Raw genomic sequence first — 20,984 nt, forward strand, 5'->3', positions numbered from 1 at the left:
CTGCACACATTCATGCTTTAATTAAAACCTAATTAATATACTATGATATGCATAATGCACACTTTTACTTTAGCTACTTGTTGGTACTATTTACGTAATACTCAAGTAAAAGTACTTTTTTTCATCACTGATTTATTCACATTTCATTTCATTTCATTTTTTCTATATTTACAGGAGATTATTGTTTTATTTTGTTTATTGGTTCTCAAACGTGAGGATTTGCTGCTTTTCTTCCTTTTTAAACCAAATGATTAATAAAAAAAAATATTAATAATAATTGGCAGTTTCACCAAAGAGACGTTTCCTCTTTTAAACTTATCAAAAGGTTTAATTTAGATAATTGTTTAATGAGATGTGTGTTGTGTAAAGTGTAGGATTAATAATCCTTCAGCTACACCTGCATACATATATATATATATATATATATATATATATATATATATATATATATATATATATATATATATATTACTTTAGTTTTTTATTGTCTCCATTATCGATTCAATCACAGATCTGAAGACGTAAAATATATTTTTTTCACATAAGTTTATGAAAAAGAGAAACTTCCCTGCTAACGGTTTCAAATGGCTGCAAGCGAATTGCACTGATATGATGGTTATTAATCAGATGTGGAGATTTGGTCATCTAATGTTAGTGGTTTTATGAAAGCACCTGTCAATCATCCTGACGAGGGAACAGTCGAGCTGCAATGAATCTTTTCTCCGTTTTATCCGTTAAACTGAATAACTTGATGGTTGGCCCAAAAGAAAAGACATCTGAAGATTAAACAATCAATAAATCACAACATATTCAGCCCTTTTTTGTTAAGTTGCAACAATAAGAGTTCCAGATAATTGTTTGTTGATGTTGACTTCACTGTCGTGTTGAGCGTCAGTTTGAGCCGCAGACTTGATTAAATGTCACATATTCCAGATGGGTCAGTTATATATCTTTGTAATTATACATTTAATAAATCTGTTTATTTGTATTACTATATATATTATATATAAAATTCTTATATATAATATACTATCATAATTTATTTTTTACATCATTAATTCTTTTATTATTATTATAAAAAAGTAAAGTAAAATCCTACAAATATGAATACAGATGAGGAGATTGATAAAAAGAAAATATATATATAAAATAATGATAATTATAATATATATGTTTAATTATGTTTTTAATTATTGTAATATATAAAAATCAAAAATTCTATATAAACTTTTTTTAAATTAGTTATATTTTGTAACATTTGTTAAAAAAAAAATATATATTTGTAATTATATTTAAAATATTGGATTAAAAGAAAAATTATAACATATTTTCTTTATTATAATATCTAACAAAAAATAGTTAAATATATTTTTTATTCTATATATATATATTTTAAATTATTATATATATATATATATATATATATAAATATTATAAATGATGATTATAATTTCAGCACTTTACTAAGTCTTGATGAAGACTTGGTGAAGACTTGGTCAAGACTTGATGAAGACTTGGTGAAGACTTGGTCAAGACTTGATGAAGACTTGGTGAAGACTTGGTCAAGACTTGGTGAAGACTTGGTGAAGACTTGATCAAGACTTGGTGAAGACTTGATCAAGACTTGGTGAAGACTTGATCAAGACTTGGTGAAGACTTGATGAATACTTGATCAAGACTTGGTGAAGACTTGATGAATACTTGATCAAGACTTGGTGAAGACTTGATGAAGACTTGGTGAAGACTTGGTGAAGACTTGATGAAGACTTGATCAAGACTTGGTGAAGACTTGATCAAGACTTGATGAAGACTTGGTGAAGACTTGATGAAGACTTGGTGAAGACTTGGTGAAGACTTGATGAAGACTTGATCAAGACTTGGTGAAGACTTGATCAAGACTTGATCAAGACTTGGTCAAGACTTGATGAAGACTTGGTGAAGACTTGGTGAAAACTTGATCAAGACTTGGTGAAGACTTGATCAAGACTTGATCAAGACTTGGTCAAGACTTGATGAAGACTTGGTGAAGACTTGGTGAAAACTTGACACGTTCACTACTGTACTTATTACCTTTTTATTCACCTGCAGGGATAAATGAGCGTTTGTTCAACCTAACGAGGTCCAATCCTAACGAAGTCTGGTCCTAACGAAGTCTGAGGTCTAATCCTAACGAGATCCTTACAAGGTCTAATCCTAACGGTCTGATCCTAACGAGGTCTGATCCTAACGAGGTCTAATCCTAACGAGGTCTCATCCTAACGAGGTCTCATCCTAATGAGGTCTGAAGTCTGATCCTAACGAGGTCTGATCCTAACGAGGTCTCATCCGAACGAGGTCTGAGGTCTCATCCGAACGAGGTCTGAGGTCTCATCCGAACGAGGTCTGAGGTCTCATCCTAACAAGGTCTCATCTGAACGAGGTCTGAGGTCTCATCCTAACAAGGTCTGATCCTAACGAGGTCTGAGGTCTGATCCTAACGAGGTCTGAGGTCTGATCCTAACGAGGTCTCATCCTAACGAGGTCTCATCCGAACGAGGTCTGAGGTCTCATCCTAACAAGGTCTCATCCTAACGAGGTCTCATCCGAACGAGGTCTGAGGTCTCATCCTAACAAGGTCTGATCCTCACGAGGTCTGAGGTCTGATCCTAACGAGGTCTCATCCTAACGAGGTCTCATCCGAACGAGGTCTGAGGTCTCATCTGAACGAGGTCTCATCCTAACAAGGTCTGATCCTAATGAGGTCTGAGGTCTGATCCTCACCAGGTCTGAGGTCTCATCCTAACGAGGTCTCATCCTAACGAGGTCTGAGGTCTCATCCTAACGAGGTCTCATTCTAACGAGGTCTGATCCTAACGAGGTCTCATCCTAACGAGGTCTGAGGTCTCATCCTAACGAGGTCTCATCCTAACGAGGTCTGATGTCTCATCCTAACGAGGTCTCATCCTAACGAGGTCTCATTCTAACGAGGTCTCATCCTAACGAGGTCTGAGGTCTGATCCTAACGAGGTCTCATCCTAACGAGGTCTCTGTTCACGCCTGTGCGTCGTCCTTGGTTCTGATGACGCCGTCTTCCTGTTTCTTTCAGGCGATGGCTCACCGGGCGACGGCGGGGCGGCGCTACCTGCGGGCGTTCGTCAGCGGCTTCTTCGTGGCCGTTCCCGTCACGGTCACCACGCTGGATCGGTTGGCCTACGTGGCGCGAGTGGAGGGAGCGTCGATGCAGGTGAGACGTCACTCAGGCAAGGTCAGAGGTCAGAGGCCACGGCATCCCGCCCACTTGCTGGAATGATGACACCTCAAATGCTGGAATGCTCTAGAATATGTACGATTGTTTCAGCAGGAATGTTTCTAATAGTGGTCTAAGTTATGGTTCTGAAACTTTTGAGTGTCAAATAGAAAAGTTCATGCAGAGGCGGTATAAATAAACAACTTGACCTCTGTGTTAGTGAAGGTCAGCCTCCTGAACTCACCTGCTCATCATTAAACATGCAGAGCCGAGTTCAGTGTTCAAACTTTAAACCAGAGATCCAAAAAACACGTCAACCACTTCGTCAGATAAGCAGTAAATAAAGAGAATCCTTTTATTCAATATGTATTATTAACAATATAAAAGGGAGGATGATTAATTAAATACATTTAAATAAACACACTTGCAGTTTAGTTTGCACAGCTCGTCTTTCAGATCGCGAGTTCATGCACTTTTCTGTGAATTTAAATGTGCTTGATCGTGTCTGCTAGTCATAAATTAAGACCTCAAACGGAACATATTTATAACCTCCTGTTCCACGGAGTGCTCAGGAAACACTGTTTCTATGACAACAACCACACACTGAAACGATGTGTGTGTGTTTCAGTGTTTTTCTCCTGCAGCTCGCTGCTGCAGAATAACAGTATTAAAGCTGCATTCTCTCTACTGACCACCAGGGGGCGACTCCTCTGGTTGTATAGAAGTCTGTGCTTCATGTGTTAAAGCTGCATTCTCTCTCCTGACCACCAGGGGGCGACTCCTCTGGTTGTATAGAAGTCTGTGCTTCATGTGTTAAAGCTGCATTCTCTCTACTGACCACCAGGGGGCGACTCCTCTGGTTGTATAGAAGTCTGTGCTTCATGTGTTAAAGCTGCATTCTCTCTCCTGACCACCAGGGGGCGACTCCTCTGGTTGTATAGACGTCTGTGCTTCATGTTTTAAAGCTGCATTCTCTCTCCTGACCACCAGGGGGCGACTCCTCTGGTTGTATAGAAGTCTGTGCTTCATGTGTTAAAGCTGCATTCTCTCTACTGACCACCAGGGGGCGACTCCTCTGGTTGTATAGAAGTCTGTGCTTCATGTGTTAAAGCTGCATTCTCTCTCCTGACCACCAGGGGGCGACTCCTCTGGTTGTATAGAAGTCTGTGCTTCATGTGTTAAAGCTGCATTCTCTCTCCTGACCACCAGGGGGCGACTCCTCTGGTTGTATAGAAGTCTGTGCTTCATGTGTTAAAGCTGCATTCTCTCTACTGACCACCAGGGGGCGACTCCTCTGGTTGTATAGAAGTCTGTGCTTCATGTGTTAAAGCTGCATTCTCTCTCCTGACCACCAGGGGGCGACTCCTCTGGTTGTATAGAAGTCTGTGCTTCATGTGTTAAAGCTGCATTCTCTCTCCTGACCACCAGGGGGCGACTCCTCTGGTTGTATTGAAGTCTATGCTTCATGTGTTAAAGCTGCATTCTCTCTCCTGACCACCAGGGGGAGACTCCTTTGGTTGTATAGAAGTCTATGCTTCATGTGTTAAAGCTGCATTCTCTCTACTGACCACCAGGGGGCGACTCCTCTGGTTGTATAGAAGTCTGTGCTTCATGTGTTAAAGCTGCATTCTCTCTACTGACCACCAGGGGGCGACTCCTCTGGTTGTATAGAAGTCTGTGCTTCATGTGTTAAAGCTGCATTCTCTCTCCTGACCACCAGGGGGCGACTCCTCTGGTTGTATAGAAGTCTATGCTTCATGTGTTAAAGCTGCATTCTCTCTCCTGACCACCAGGGGGCGACTCCTCTGGTTGTATTGAAGTCTATGCTTCATGTGTTAAAGCTGCATTCTCTCTCCTGACCACCAGGGGGCGACTCCTCTGGTTGTATAGAAGTCTATGCTTCATGTGTTAAAGCTGCATTCTCTCTACTGACCACCAGGGGGCGACTCCTCTGGTTGTATAGAAGTCTATGCTTCATGTGTTAAAGCTGCATTCTCTCTCCTGACCACCAGGGTGCGACTCCTCTGGTTGTATAGAAGTCTATGCTTCATGTGTTAAACTCAATGCTGATATCTTTATATCTTTACAAATCATAGCATCAAATTCAGTTGATTTATTTGTTGAGGAGCTGTGATGAATGAAAAGCAGCTGATCCCAAAGGACGGAGAGCCCTTGAACTCACCACCGGGGAGAGAACGTGTCTGCTCACCAGATGATTGCAGAACTTTGATTAGAAAACGATCCGCTCATGGATTACCTCTAGAAGCAGGTCTCCAGGTTTATTACCATACCGAAATGAACTGAAACCAAACAGCGAAATTAATCTAAAACCAGATCACTTTCTTTCATAATGATGATATATTCTGTTAATGGGCTTAAAGGTGAAAATCGCCCGTGAGCGTGCACGTCGACGTGTTCGGTATAAACTGCGTCCCTGTCCCTGCAGCCCTTCCTGAACCCAGAGGGGGGGTCCGACTGCGACGTGGTCCTGCTGAACCGGTGGAGCGTGAGGAACTACGAGGTCCGGCGAGGCGACATCGTCTCCGTCATGTGAGTCGCCCGTTTCCTTTGATTTAAAGAAGAAAGCCTCTCAGAACACATTCTACTGGAATACTTTAAAACACTCATGTTTCATATTAAAAGCTGCTCATTTTCCCGGATCTGCAGCATTATGAACAGGAAGTCTTCCCCGTCTGTATTTTAATAACTGATGAATCTGACAAGTTGTGATCCGACTGTCAGTTTTGAGTCATTATTCAAAGGCCGAGGAGGAAGTACACAACATACAAACAAGTCAACTCATTTTTTTGCGGCTGCATAGAGAATATCAGATTATCAACGCAGCTCGGTATATGTTTTTAATTTTCTGCTTTTGAAAGCTCACTTCTCTGGGAACAAGAGGACCGGCTGCAGAGAGTAATTTATGTAAATTGTGTGAACGCTCTTGTCAAACTGTCAAAGCGAGCAGTCGGTCTGGAGAGAAGGTGAGTTCTCAGACGGGTTCTGTTCTCGTGTTCTTGATTTTGTTCATCAAACTTTTGGAAGCGCTTCAATGGCAACGGAGGAAATATTCAACTGCAGCCGCCTGAAGTTTGTTTCTGCAAACTGTCGGCGAGTTGGTTTGTGTCCAGTAGCACAAAGGCTAATAGTTCAAAGGCTAACCCAGTAGCACGAAGGCTAACCCAGTAGCACAAAGGCTAATAATTCAAAGGCTAACCCAGTAGCACGAAGGCTAACCCAGTAGCACAAAGGCTAATAGTTCAAAGGCCAACCTAGTAGCACAAAGGCTAATAGTTCAAATGCTAAGCCAGTAACACAAAGGCTAACCCAGTAGCACAAAGGCTAATAGTTCAAAGGCTAAGCCAGTAGCACAAAGGCTAACTCATTAGCACAAAGGCTAATCGTTCAAAGGCCAACCTAGTAGCACAAAGGCTAACCCAGTAGCACAAAGGCTAATAGTTCAAAGGCTAAGCCAGTAGCACGAAGGCTAACCCAGTAGCACAAAGGCTAACCCACTGGCACAAAGGCTAATAGTTCAAAGGCTAACCCAGTAGCACCAAGGCTAATAGTTCAAAGGCTAAGCCAGTAGCACGAAGGCTAACCCAGTAGCACAAAGGCTAACCCACTGTCACAAAGGCTAATAGTTCAAAGGCTAACCCAGTAGCTCAAAGGCTAACCCACTATCACAAAGGCTAATAGCTCAAAGGCTAACCCAGTAGCACCAAGGCTAATAGCTCAAAGGCTAAGCGTTCACATGAAAAGCGTTGCATCTGCGTACATTTCATCAGCCCGTCACACCGTCGGTGAATCTCACGCCCTGAAAAAGGGAAACGTTTCCACTAAGGGCCATTCGGTGGAGATTCATTCGCTTCATCCTGAGCATTGACTCTGCAGTGAGGAGTCGCCTCTTGTCTCGACGCCGCCTGATGAAGAGGAGGGCTGGTTCCTCCTAAAGCCTCAGAGAGTCCGTCTTCCACACGAGGAACCGGATCTCTATCCGCCGGGGATTCAGTTCATCGCCTCGGATGTAAATTACAGATGTGATACGGCTTCAGGGTGGGGGGGGCTTCATGTTTGAAGGGCAGCAGAGTGATCTCTTATCTCCAGAAGGCCTCTCGTGCTTCATTTCCTCCAGGACGCGGAGGGGGAAAGAGATGAATGGTTTCATCTGTGTTGAACGGGTTTGATGGCCGCCATCTGGGGGTTTGATGGCCGCCATCTGGGGTTTGATGGCCGCCATCTGGGGGTTTGATGGCCGCCATCTGGGGGTTTGATGGCCGCCATCTGGGGTTTGATGGCCGCCATCTGGGGGTTTGATGGCCGCCATCTGGGGGTTTGATGGCCGCCATCTGGGGTTTGATGGCCGCCATCTGGGGGTTTGATGGCCGCCATCTGGGGGTTTGATGGCCGCCATCTGGGGTTTGATGGCCGCCATCTGGGGTTTGATGGCCGCCATCTGGGGGTTTGATGGCCGCCATCTGGGGGTTTGATGGCCGCCATCTGGGGTTTGATGGCCGCCATCTGGGGTTTGATGGCCGCCATCTGGGGTTTGATGGCCGCCATCTGGGGGTTTGATGGCCGCCATCTGGGGGTTTGATGGCCGCCATCTGGGGGTTTGATGGCCGCCATCTGGGGTTTGATGGCCGCCATCTGGGGGTTTGATGGCCGCCATCTGGGGGTTTGATGGCCGCCATCAGGGGTTTGATGGCCGCCATCTGGGGTTTGATGGCCGCCATCTGGGGTTTGATGGCCGCCATCTGGGGGTTTGATGGCCGCCATCTGGGGGTTTGATGGCCGCCATCAGGGGTTTGATGGCCGCCATCAGGGGTTTGATGGCCGCCATCTGGGGTTTGATGGCCGCCATCTGGGGGTTTGATGGCCGCCATCTGGGGTTTGATGGCCGCCATCTGGGGTTTGATGGCCGCCATCTGGGGTTTGATGGCCGCCATCTGGGGTTTGATGGCCGCCATCTGGGGTTTCATGACCGCCATCTGGGGTTTGATGGCCGCCATCTGGGGTTTCATGACCGCCATCTGGGGTTTGATGACCGCCATCTGGGGTTTGATGGCCGCCATCTGGGGTTTGATGGCCGCCATCTGGGGTTTGATGGCCGCCATCTGGGGTTTGATGGCCGCCATCTGGGGTTTGATGGCCGCCATCTGGGAGGGGGGTGTCCTGTGTTCTCCGCACCATGTGACCTCTGACCTGTGACCCCCGCCATCGGTCACGTGTGCGCATCGTGTAGAAAAAGCTTCTCGTGTCAAACCGTTTGTCTTCTCTGTGTTCAGTCCACGCCGTGACGTTAAACTATGTGCTGGTTTATTTTGCCTTTGAATATATATTTTTTATTTAGATGTTGCCATGACGACCTGCAGTGAAGACGAGTCGTGGTCCTCAACTTGCTTTTGTCTTCTCAGTACTTCTCATCACAGAGACTCCTCTTGTTATTTCACTCAATCCTCCTTCTCGAAGTCTCCAGAGATCAGGACAGACGCTGTTGTTGTTGTTGTTGTTGTTGTTGTTGTTGTTGTTGTTGAGTTGAAAACCCACGAGAGGGCTGAAAGAGGAAATGAGGTACAATGTGTTCAGGTGAGGAAACATAAATGTCTCGTGGGGTTCTAGCAACATCTCCAACAGAACGAGACGCAGACGACAGGAAATAATAACGGGAAGGAAATGAATGAGGCCAGGCAGTGCATGCTGGGTAATTTGTTCCGTTTTTCTTTGAGTGTGTGTGTGTGTGTGTGTGTGTGTGTGTGTGTGATGGAGCTGGAATGACAAATTACATTTCTGTTGCATTCTGTCCACGAATCAAGATTTGATGGATAAACACATCATGGAACCGCTGTTCTATGACGGGGGAACCGAGGGTTAGAACAGGGCCGCCGTCACACTACAACACTCATGTTCTATGACGGGGGAACCGAGGGTTAGAACAGGGCCGCCGTCACACTACAACACTCATGTTCTATGACGGGGGAACCGAGGGTTAGAACAGGGCCGCCGTCACACTACAACACTCATGTTCTATGACGGGGGAACCGAGGGTTAGAAGAGGGCCGCCGTCACACTACAACACTCATGTTCTATGACGGGGGAACCGAGGGTTAGAACAGGGCCGCCGTCACACTACAACACTCATGTTCTATGACGGGGGAACCGAGGGTTAGAACAGGGCCGCCGTCACACTACAACACTCATGTTCTATGACGGGGGAACCGAGGGTTAGAACAGGGACGCCGTCACACTACAACACTCATGTTCTATGACGGGGGAACCGAGGGTTAGAACAGGGCCGCCGTCACACTACAACACTCATGATCTATGACGGGGGAACCGAGGGTTAGAACAGGGCCGCCGTCACACTACAACACTCATGTTCTATGACGGGGGAACCGAGGGTTAGAACAGGGCCGCCGTCACACTACAACACATGTTCTATGACGGGGGAACCGAGGGTTAGAACAGGGCCGCCGTCACACTACAACACTCATGTTCTATGACGGGGGAACCGAGGGTTAGAACAGGGCCGCCGTCACACTACAACACTCATGTTCTATGACGGGGGAACCGAGGGTTAGAACAGGGCCGCCGTCACACTACAACACTCATGTTCTATGACGGGGGAACCGAGGGTTAGAACAGGGCCGCCGTCACACTACAACACTCATGTTCTATGACGGGGGAACCGAGGGTTAGAACAGGGACGCCGTCACACTACAACACTCATGTTCTATGACGGGGGAACCGAGGGTTAGAACAGGGCTGCCGTCACACTACAACACTCATGTTCTATGACGGGGGAACCGAGGGTTAGAACAGGGACGCCGTCACACTACAACACTCATGTTCTATGACGGGGGAACCGAGGGTTAGAAGAGGGCCGCCGTCACACTACAACACTCATGTTCTATGACGGGGGAACCGAGGGTTAGAACAGGGCCGCCGTCACACTACAACACTCATGTTCTATGACGGGGGAACCGAGGGTTAGAACAGGGCCGCCGTCACACTACAACACTCATGTTCTATGACGGGGGAACCGAGGGTTAGAACAGGGACGCCGTCACACTACAACACTCATGTTCTATGACGGGGGAACCGAGGGTTAGAACAGGGCCGCCGTCACACTACACACACTCATGTTCTATGACGGGGGAACCGAGGGTTAGAACAGGGCCGCCGTCACACTACAACACTCATGTTCTATGACGGGGGAACCGAGGGTTAGAACAGGGCCGCCGTCACACTACAACACATGTTCTATGACGGGGGAACCGAGGGTTAGAACAGGGCCGCCGTCACACTACAACACTCATGTTCTATGACGGGGGAACCGAGGGTTAGAACAGGGCCGCCGTCACACTACAACACTCATGTTCTATGACGGGGGAACCGAGGGTTAGAACAGGGACGCCGTCACACTACAACACTCATGTTCTATGACGGGGGAACCGAGGGTTAGAACAGGGCCGCCGTCACACTACAACACTCATGTTCTATGACGGGGGAACCGAGGGTTAGAAGAGGGCCGCCGTCACACTACAACACTCATGTTCTATGACGGGGGAACCGAGGGTTAGAACAGGGCCGCCGTCACACTACAACACTCATGTTCTATGACGGGGGAACCGAGGGTTAGAACAGGGCTGCCGTCACACTACAACACTCATGTTCTATGACGGGGGAACCGAGGGTTAGAACAGGGCCGCCGTCACACTACAACACTCATGTTCTATGACGGGGGAACCGAGGGTTAGAACAGGGCCGCCGTCACACTACAACACTCATGATTCTATGACGGGGGAACCGAGGGTTAGAACAGGGCCGCCGTCACACTACAACACTCATGTTCTATGACGGGGGAAACCGAGGGTTAGAACAGGGCCGCCGTCACACTACAACACTCATGTTCTCTGACGGGGGAACCGAGGGTTAGAACAGGGCCGCCGTCACACTACAACACTCATGTTCTATGACGGGGGAACCGAGGGTTAGAACAGGGCCGCCGTCACACTACAACACTCATGTTCTATGACGGGGGAACCGAGGGTTAGAACAGGGCCGCCGTCACACTACAACACTCATGTTCTATGACGGGGGAACCGAGGGTTAGAACAGGGACGCCGTCACACTACAACACTCATGTTCTATGACGGGGGAACCGAGGGTTAGAACAGGGCCTGCCGTCACACTACAACACTCATGTTCTATGACGGGGGAACCGAGGGTTAGAACAGGGACGCCGTCACACTACAAACACTCATGTTCTATGACGGGGGAACCGAGGGTTAGAAGAGGGCCGCCGTCACACTACAACACTCATGTTCTATGACGGGGGAACCGAGTGTTAGAACAGGGCCGCCGTCACACTACAACACTCATGTTCTATGACGGGGGAACCGAGGGTTAGAACAGGGCTGCCGTCACACTACAACACTCATGTTCTATGACGGGGGAACCGAGGGTTAGAACAGGGCCGCCGTCACACTACAACACTCATGTTCTATGACGGGGGAACCGAGGGTTAGAAACAGGGCCGCCGTCACACTACAACCACTCATGATCTATGACGGGGGAACCGAGGGTTAGAACAGGGCCGCCGTCACACTACAACACTCATGTTCTATGACGGGGGAAACCGAGGGTTAGAACAGGGCCGCCGTCACACTACAACACTCATGTTCTATGACGGGGGAACCGAGGGTTAGAACAGGGCCGCCGTCACACTACAACACTCATGTTCTATGACGGGGGAACCGAGGGTTAGAACAGGGCCGCCGTCACACTACAACACTCATGTTCTATGACGGGGGAACCGAGGGTTAGAACAGGGCCGCCGTCACACTACAACACTCATGTTCTATGACGGGGGAACCGAGGGTTAGAACAGGGCCGCCGTCACACTACAACACTCATGTTCTATGACGGGGGAACCGAGGGTTAGAACAGGGCCGCCGTCACACTACAACACTCATGTTCTATGACGGGGAACCGAGGGTTAGAAGAGGGCCGCCGTCACACTACAACACTCATGTTCTATGACGGGGGGAACCGAGGGTTAGAACAGGGCCGCCGTCACACTACAACACTCATGTTCTATGACGGGGGAACCGAGGGTTAGAACAGGGCTGCCGTCACACTACAACACTCATGTTCTATGACGGGGGAACCGAGGGTTAGAACAGGGACGCCGTCACACTACAACACTCATGTTCTATGACGGGGGAACCGAGGGTTAGAACAGGGCCGCCGTCACACTACAACACTCATGATTCTATGACGGGGGAACCGAGGGTTAGAACAGGGCCGCCGTCACACTACAACACTCATGTTCTATGACGGGGGAACCGAGGGTTAGAACAGGGCCGCCGTCACACTACAACACCATGTTCTATGACGGGGGAACCGAGGGTTAGAACAGGGCCGCCGTCACACTACAACACTCATGTTCTATGACGGGGGAACCGAGGGTTAGAACAGGGCCGCCGTCACACTACAACACTCATGTTCTATGACGGGGGAACCGAGGGTTAGAACAGGGCCGCCGTCACACTACAACACTCATGTTCTATGACGGGGGAACCGAGGGTTAGAACAGGGCCGCCGTCACACTACAACACTCATGTTCTATGACGGGGGAACCGAGGGTTAGAACAGGGCTGCCGTCACACTACAACACTCATGTTCTATGACGGGGGAACCGAGGGTTAGAACAGGGCCGCCGTCACACTACAACACTCATGTTCTATGACGGGGGAACCGAGGGTTAGAACAGGGCCGCCGTCAAACAACAACACTCATGTTCTATGACGGGGGAACCGAGGGTTAGAACAGGGCCGCCGTCACACTACAAACACTCATGTTCTATGACGGGGGAACCGAGGGTTAGAACAGGGCCGCCGTCACACTACAACACTCATGTTCTATGACGGGGGAACCGAGGGTTAGAACAGGGCCGCCGTCACACTACAACACTCATGTTCTATGACGGGGGAACCGAGGGTTAAAACAGGGCCGCCGTCACACTACAACACTCATGTTCTATGACGGGGGAACCGAGGGTTAGAAGAGGGCCGCCGTCACACTACAACACTCATGTTCTATGACGGGGGAACCGAGGGTTAGAACAGGGCCGCCGTCACACTACAACACTCATGTTCTATGACGGGGGAACCGAGGGTTAGAACAGGGCCGCCGTCACACTACAACACATGTTCTATGACGGGGGAACCGAGGGTTAGAACAGGGCCGCCGTCACACTACAACACTCATGTTCTATGACGGGGGAACCGAGGGTTAGAACAGGGACGCCGTCACACTACAACACTCATGTTCTATGACGGGGGAACCGAGGGTTAGAACAGGGCTGCCGTCACACTACAACACTCATGTTCTATGACGGGGGAACCGAGGGTTAGAACAGGGCCGCCGTCACACTACAACACTCATGTTCTATGACGGGGGAACCGAGGGTTAGAACAGGGCCGCCGTCAAACTACAACACTCATGTTCTATGACGGGGGAACCGAGGGTTAGAACAGGGCCGCCGTCACACTACAACACTCATGTTCTATGACGGGGGAACCGAGGGTTAGAACAGGGCCGCCGTCACACTACAACACTCATGTTCTATGACGGGGGAACCGAGGGTTAGAACAGGGCCGCCGTCACACTACAACACTCATGTTCTATGACGGGGGAACCGAGGGTTAAAACAGGGCCGCCGTCACACTACAACACTCATGTTCTATGACGGGGGAACCGAGGGTTAGAACAGGGCCGCCGTCACACTACAACACTCATGTTCTATGACGGGGGGAACCGAGGGTTAGAACAGGGCCGCCGTCACACTACAACACTCATGTTCTATGACGGGGGAACCGAGGGTTAGAACAGGGCCGCCGTCACACTACAACACTCATGTTCTATGACGGGGGAACCGAGGGTTAAAACAGGGCCGCCGTCACACTACAACACTCATGTTCTATGACGGGGGAACCGAGGGTTAGAACAGGGCCGCCGTCACACTACAACACTCATGTTCTATGACGGGGGAACCGAGGGTTAAAACAGGGCCGCCGTCACACTACAACACTCATGTTCTATGACGGGGGAACCGAGGGTTAGAACAGGGACGCCGTCACACTACAACACTCATGTTCTATGACGGGGGAACCGAGGGTTAGAACAGGGCTGCCGTCACACTACAACACTCATGTTCTATGACGGGGGAACCGAGGGTTAGAACAGGGCCGCCGTCACACTACAACACTCATGTTCTATGACGGGGGAACCGAGGGTTAGAACAGGGCCGCCGTCAAACTACAACACTCATGTTCTATGACGGGGGAACCGAGGGTTAGAACAGGGCTGCCGTCACACTACAACACTCATGTTCTATGACGGGGGAACCGAGGGTTGAAGAACGTCCCATGTGTCTTCGGCCTCACTAGTGAACAGATGTCCGTTTGAGGCATTTTGCTGAAACGACTCATTTAGTGGTTCAGTTTGAACCTTTAACTGCTTTAAGTGATTCACGTCCTTTAAAGGAGACATTTGACATTTTTAGGAAATATATACGCTTATTTGCTTTCTTGCTGTGAGTTATACAAGCAGATTAATGTCGCTCTATATTTGTATGCTAAACATAAAGCTAGAGCCGGGATTTGATTAGCATAACTAGGCATAAAGAATGGAAGCAGAGGGAACCGGCTATAGTCAAAGTTCAGACACCCCCTGCTGAGGTATCGATCGTCACATCTCACTCAGGCATGAACGCAAATAATCATATTTATCAAAATGTCAAACTCCTCTCAGTGCTCACACTGACACTAGAGATGTTACGCAACCTCCGGTTCTTTAAAGGGCAGACTACGCTTCATGTGTTGAAGCTGCATTCTCTCTCCTGACCACTAGGGGGCGACTCCTCTGGTTGTATAGAAGTCTATGCTTCATGTGTTGAAGCTGCTTTCTCTCTCCTGACCACTAGGGGGCGACTCCTCTGGTTGTATAGAAGTCTATGCTTCATGTGTTAAAACTGCATTCTCTCTCCTGACCACCAGGGGGCGACTCCTCTGGTTGTATAGAAGTCTGTTTCATGTGTTAAAGCTGCATTCTCTCTCCTGACCACCAGGGGGCGACTCCTCTGGTTGTATAGAAGTCTATGCTTCATGTGTTAAAGCTGCATTCTCTCTCCTGACCACCAGGGGGCGACTCCTCTGGTTGTATAGAAGTCTATGCTTCATGTGTTGAAGCTGCATTCTCTCTCCTGACCACCAGGGGGCGACTCCTCTGGTTGTATAGAAGTCTATGCTTCATGTGTTAAAGCTGCATTCTCTCTCCTGACCACCAGGGGGCGACTCCTCTGGTTGTATAGAAGTCTATGCTTCATGTGTTAAAGCTGCATTCTCTCTCCTGACCACCAGGGGGCGACTCCTCTGGTTGTATAGAAGTCTATGCTTCATGTGTTAAAGCTGTATTCTCTCTCCTGACCACCAGGGGGCGACTCCTCTGGTTGTATAGAAGTCTATATAAATGACTCTACTTCTCTTGATGTATTCCCTCAGTAAACATTGTAAACATTAATTTTTGGTCTCAATCTCTAGTTTCAAGTCTTCTTCAATACAGAATGATGTTCATTTAGTAAATGAAACATGATCTTTATAATAAAGAATACGTTTCAGGGAACCTTTTTGGTTCCTTTTAAACAAGAACAGGACAGAATGTGAGATCTTGAATTGTCAACACGGAATTATGCAAAGGAGAGTTTGGATTACAGGATTATCAGGCGCTGCATAACAACACCAGACGGATCTATTGACGTGGATAATATTTATCATCTGTATGGAGATGCATGGCGGCGCGTCACAATGTGGGAATAGAAAGATGTTGGAGTCACATTCACCAGATGGAGTTTCCTCTCATCACAGAAGGGAGAGAACAGCATGGAGTCCCTAATCTGAAAGACTACACGTGGAATTCATGCGGGGTCTGAAACTAATTTCCATTAAATTGGTATTAAAGCCTCGCTAATTAAAACGGGCCGCAGAGGCTTCAGGTTTAAAGAGCCTCGTAGTATCTGGTCCCGTCCAGACCAGACCCTGTGAGGGAGCCATACTGGTGAGTTTACTGGGGCAGGCAATGCTGAATGGATGATCTGTTCATATTGAGCCTTTCCCGTCCTCTCACTGGTCCTGAACCAGTCTCATTTTAGTCCTGGTCCTCTATAGACCTCAGTTTAGTCCTGGTCCTCTACAGACCTCAGTTTAGTCCTGGTCCTCTACAGACCTCAGTTTAGTCCTGGTCCTCTATAGACCTCAGTTTAGTCCTGGTCCTCTATAGACCTCAGTTTAGTCCTGGTCCTCTACAGACCTCAGTTTAGTCCTGGTCCTCTACAGACCTCAGTTTAGTCCTGGTCCTCTATAGACCTCAGTTTAGTCCTGGTCCTCTATAGACCTCAGTTTAGTCCTGGTCCTCTACAGACCTCAGTTTAGTCCTGGTCCTCTATAGACCTTATTTTATCCTGAAACAATCCATGAAACAGAAGGAGGAAGAGAGGACGGGGGTGGGGGCATCAGCAGGGCCATGGCAGGAGGCAGGAGACAGGAGGCAAGGAGACAGGAGACAGGGCCACAGAGGCAGGAGGCAGGAGGCAGGAGACAGGAGGCAGGGCCACAGAGACAGGAGGCACCTCAGTCTAGTCTTGGTCTTCTATAGACCTCCATCAGTAAACAGACCATCAGAGAGAAGATGGTCTGGTTCTATGGAGTTATTATTATTATTATAGCTGACATGCTAATGTTTAGCATGCGTCTACATTCACCACCTTTAGTTCAGTGTGCCTCCTCTCTCCTCCTCTCCTCTCCTCCTCTTGCCTCCTCTCTCCTCCTCTTGCCTCCTATCTCCTCCTCTTGCCTCCTCTTGCCTCCTCTCTCCTCCTTTATTCTCCTCTTGCCTCCTCTCTCCTCTTGCCTCCTTTTTCCTCCTCCTGCCTCCTCTTGCCTCCTCTCTCCTCCTTTCTCCTCCTTTCTCCTCCTCTTGCCTCCTTTCTCCTCTTGCCTCATCTCTCCTCTCTCCTCCTCTTGCCTCATCCCTCCCCTCTCCTCCTCTTGCCTCCTCTCTCCTGCTTTCTCCTCCTCTCGCCTCCTCTCTCCTCCTCTTGCCTCCTTTCTCCTCCTCTTGACTCCTCTTGCCTCCTCTCTCCTGCTTTCTCCTCCTCTTGTGCCTCCTCTCTCCTCCTCTCGCCTCCTCTCTTCCTCTCTCTTCCTCTTTCCTCCTCTCTCCTCCTCTTGCCTCTTCCTCTCTCTTCCTCTTTCCTCCTCTCTCCTCCTGCCTCCTCTCTCCTCCTCTTGCCTCCTCCTCTCTCCTCCTCTCTCCTCCTCCTGCCTCCTTTCTCCTCCTCTTTCCTCCTCTCTCCTCCTGCCTCCTCTCTCCTCCTCCATCCTCCTGCCTCATTTCTCCTCCTCTCTCTTCCTCTTTCCTCCTCTCTCCTCCTCTCTCCACCTGCCTCCTTTCTCCTCCTCTCTCCTCCTGCCTCCTCTCTCCTCCTCTTTCCTCCTCTCTCCTCCTGCCTCCTCTTTCCTCCTGCCTCCTCTCTCCTCCTGCCTCCTCTTGCCTCCTCTCTCCTCCTGCCTCCTCTTGCCTCCTCTCTCCTCCTCTCTAGTCCTGCCTCCTCTCTCCTCCTGCCTCCTCTCTCCTCCTCTCTCCTCCTCCTGCCTCCTCTTTCCTCCTCTTTCCTCCTGCCTCCTCTCTCCTCCTCCTGCCTCATCTCTCCTCCTCTTGCCTCCTCTCTCCTCTTGCCTCCTCTCTCCTCCTCCTGCCTCCTCTCTCCTCCTCTCTCCTCCTCCTGCCTCCTTTCTCCTCTTGCCTCCTCTCTCCTCCTCTCTCCTCCTGCCTCCTCTTGCCTCCTCTCTCCTCCTCTCTCCTCCTGCCTCCTCTTTCCTCCTCTTTCCTCCTGCCTCCTCTCTCCTCCTCTTGCCTCCTCTCTAGTCCTGCCTCCTCTTGCCTCCTCTCTCCTCCTGCCTCCTCTCTCCTCCTCTCTCCTCCTCCTGCCTCCTCTTTCCTCCTCTTTCCTCCTGCCTCCTCTTTCCTCCTCTTTCCTCCTGCCTCCTCTCTCCTCCTCCTGCCTCATCTCTCCTCCTCTTGCCTCCTCTCTCCTCCTGCCTCCTCTCTCCTCCTGCCTCCTCTCTCCTCCTCTTGCCTCCTCTCTCCTCCTCCTGCCTCCTCTCTCCTCCTCTCTCCTCCTCCTGCCTCCTTTCTCCTCTTGCCTCCTCTCTCCTCCTCTCTCCTCCTGCCTCCTCTCTCCTCCTCTCTCCTCCTGCCTCCTCTTGCCTCCTCTCTCCTCCTCTCTCCTCCTGCCTCCTCTCTCCTCCTCTCTCCTCCTGCCTCCTCTCTCCTCCTCTCTCCTCCTCTCTCCTCCTGCCTCCTCTCTCCTCCTCTCTCCTCTTGCCTCCTCTCTCCTCCTGCCTCCTCTTTCCTCCTCTTTCCTCCTGCCTCCTCTCTCCTCCTCTCTCCTCCTCTCTCCTCCTCCTGCCTCCTTTCTCCTCTTGCCTCCTCTCTCCTCTCTCCTCCTCTCTCCTCCTCTCTCCTCCTCCTGCCTCCTTTCTCCTCTTGCCTCCTCTCTCCTCTCTCCTCCTCTCTCCTCCTCTCTCCTCCTCTCTCCTCCTGCCTCCTCTCTCCTCCTGCCTCCTCTCTCCTCCTCTCTCCTCTTGCCTCCTCTCTCCTCCTCTCTCCTCCTGCCTCCTCTCTCCTCCTGCCTCCTCTCTCATCCTCCTGCCTCCTCTCTCCTCCTCTCTCCTCCTGCCTCCTCTTGCCTCCTCTCTCCTCCTCTCTCCTCCTGCCTCCTCTCTCCTCCTGCCTCCTCTCTCCTCCTCTCTCCTCCTGCCTCCTCCTGCCTCCTCTCTCCTCCTCTCTCCTCCTCTCTCCTCCTGCCTCCTCTCTCCTCCTCTCTCCTCCTGCCTCCTCTCTCCTCCTCTCTCCTCCTGCCTCCTCTCTCCTCTCTCCTCCTGCCTCCTCCTGCCTCCTCTCTCCTCCTCTCTCCTCCTCTCTCCTCCTGCCTCCTCTCTCCTCCTCTCTCCTCCTGCCTCCTCCTCTCTCCTCCTCCTGCCGCCGTCAGCCGGTTGACATATTGAGGGCACGATGAAGGTGTCAACGCTTGGAGAAAAGCTCTTTCCACTCCGTAGGAAGCAGTCGTATAATCTTGTGTTTATTTAGTCTCCTAAACACCATCAGATCCAACCCGCGGAGGTCTATTGGGTCCACGGTTGCAGACTTGTTTGGTGGTCTATGGGCCACGTGTGGTGCCGAGCTGGAGGTCCGCTTCAGCCCGGCTTTGGGGGAAGGAGCTTTGGTCCCGGGGGGCTGCTCCTCCGTTATCTTAGCGGTTTCTCTCTTTGTTCTTTTTTTTGTGGTTTGAGATGATGTTGCCGTCCATACCGAACTCTCCGATTAGCTCCGTTTGCTCCGTTAGCTCCAATAGCTCTGATTGTTCCGTTAGCTCCAATAGCTCTGTTAGCTCCGTTAGCTGCTAACTGCCGGGTCACCAGTCTCTCATGTCTTATTTCATTTAACCTTAATTTGTGTCATATTCAAAATATTTTCATTGCGTATGTTCACACATAGAGGAATTTGGCTTTGTGATTGATGCGTGACAATAAATAATAATAGAAGGCATCAATTAGAAAAACTAAAAATGAAAATCTTTTCATTTATTCTATCTGCAGCAGTTCAATAGAAAACGCTCAACGACTAAAATCTGGGATCCGAACCAAAACCTATTGACTTGATCTTTGGAGTTCTCAGTTTCATTTAACAGGTTTTTCTCCGCCGGGTAACAACAAGCAAAACAACAGGAGCTCAAACAACCTCGTTCCTGGCTGAAGTTGTGAAATATCTGGCAGAAAGAACTCCAAAGCGCCTGAACAAACGCCATAAAAGAATAAAAGCTGTAAGAACAGAAGTGATCGTAACACGCCAACGAAAAGAAGTCGTGTGGATGGAGATGAGTGGAGGTAGAAAGCTGTGAAGTTAAACTTCTATGAACCTGATCAGTAATGAAATGTAATTATCCAGACGACGTTTTAAAGCTGTGTTGTATGATGAGGTCAAGCTCCAGAGGAGGGCGAGACCAACTCCCAACAGGCCGGGGGGGTTAACTGGCTGGTTACCTGGATGTGTTTTTAAAGGGTTTTCATTGGTCCTCATCGTTGCCCAGTCGGTGGTCAACGTGGATAAAGAGAAACTCACATAGTTATGATGTTATTATTATATTATCATAAAAACCACCCGTTTTATAACGCATGCTGGTTTAAAATTTAAAAGCTACGGAAATATTATATATTAGATATCCCACGAATCAAAGAGACGGATGTCTGGGGGTCGGTGGAGGAGACCAAACACGGAGCTCAAAGGGAGAATATGAATCGTCACGGGGCTCCAATGGACCTGAAAACAAGTTCATCATTTCAACATGAAGCTGACGATACGTCAACGTTGTGTTTCCTGAGAAGAAAAATCAATTTCTGTTTTATTTTTGAATAATTTCAGCCGATGAACTGCAGCATTCGTGGGGTTTGTTGTAAATGTTGTTTCTTTGAGTCTCGGAGGTAACGAACAGCGTCCATCGACATGGAAAGCAGCCTCGATATTCAGCCATCGTTGTTCAAAATGAGGGAGCTGAATGTGTTTGAGGTCATGAGTTATCGTGGGGAGGGGTCAGAGGTCACAGCACCTAAACTGTGGATGAAGCACATGGTCC

The 20,984-nt window shown here is 49.2% G+C and overlaps 1 protein-coding gene across 3 annotated transcripts in view; it reads left to right on the forward strand.

The window, feature by feature from the left end:
• Positions 1-20,984, forward strand: part of immp2l (inner mitochondrial membrane peptidase subunit 2) — a 59,638-nt gene that overhangs the window by 2,498 nt on the left and 36,156 nt on the right. For all 3 annotated transcript variants that reach the window (XM_034535748.1, XM_034535746.1, XM_034535747.1), the window contains exons 2-3: positions 3,086-3,223; positions 5,673-5,776. In XM_034535748.1, the coding sequence (XP_034391639.1) occupies positions 3,089-3,223; positions 5,673-5,776 (239 nt within the window). In that variant the 5' untranslated portion in view covers positions 3,086-3,088. The remainder of the gene's footprint in view (positions 1-3,085; positions 3,224-5,672; positions 5,777-20,984) is intronic.

The sequence above is a fragment of the Cyclopterus lumpus genome, chromosome 6, assembly GCF_009769545.1.
Source record: "Cyclopterus lumpus isolate fCycLum1 chromosome 6, fCycLum1.pri, whole genome shotgun sequence".
Taxonomy (NCBI): Eukaryota; Metazoa; Chordata; class Actinopteri; order Perciformes; family Cyclopteridae; genus Cyclopterus; species Cyclopterus lumpus.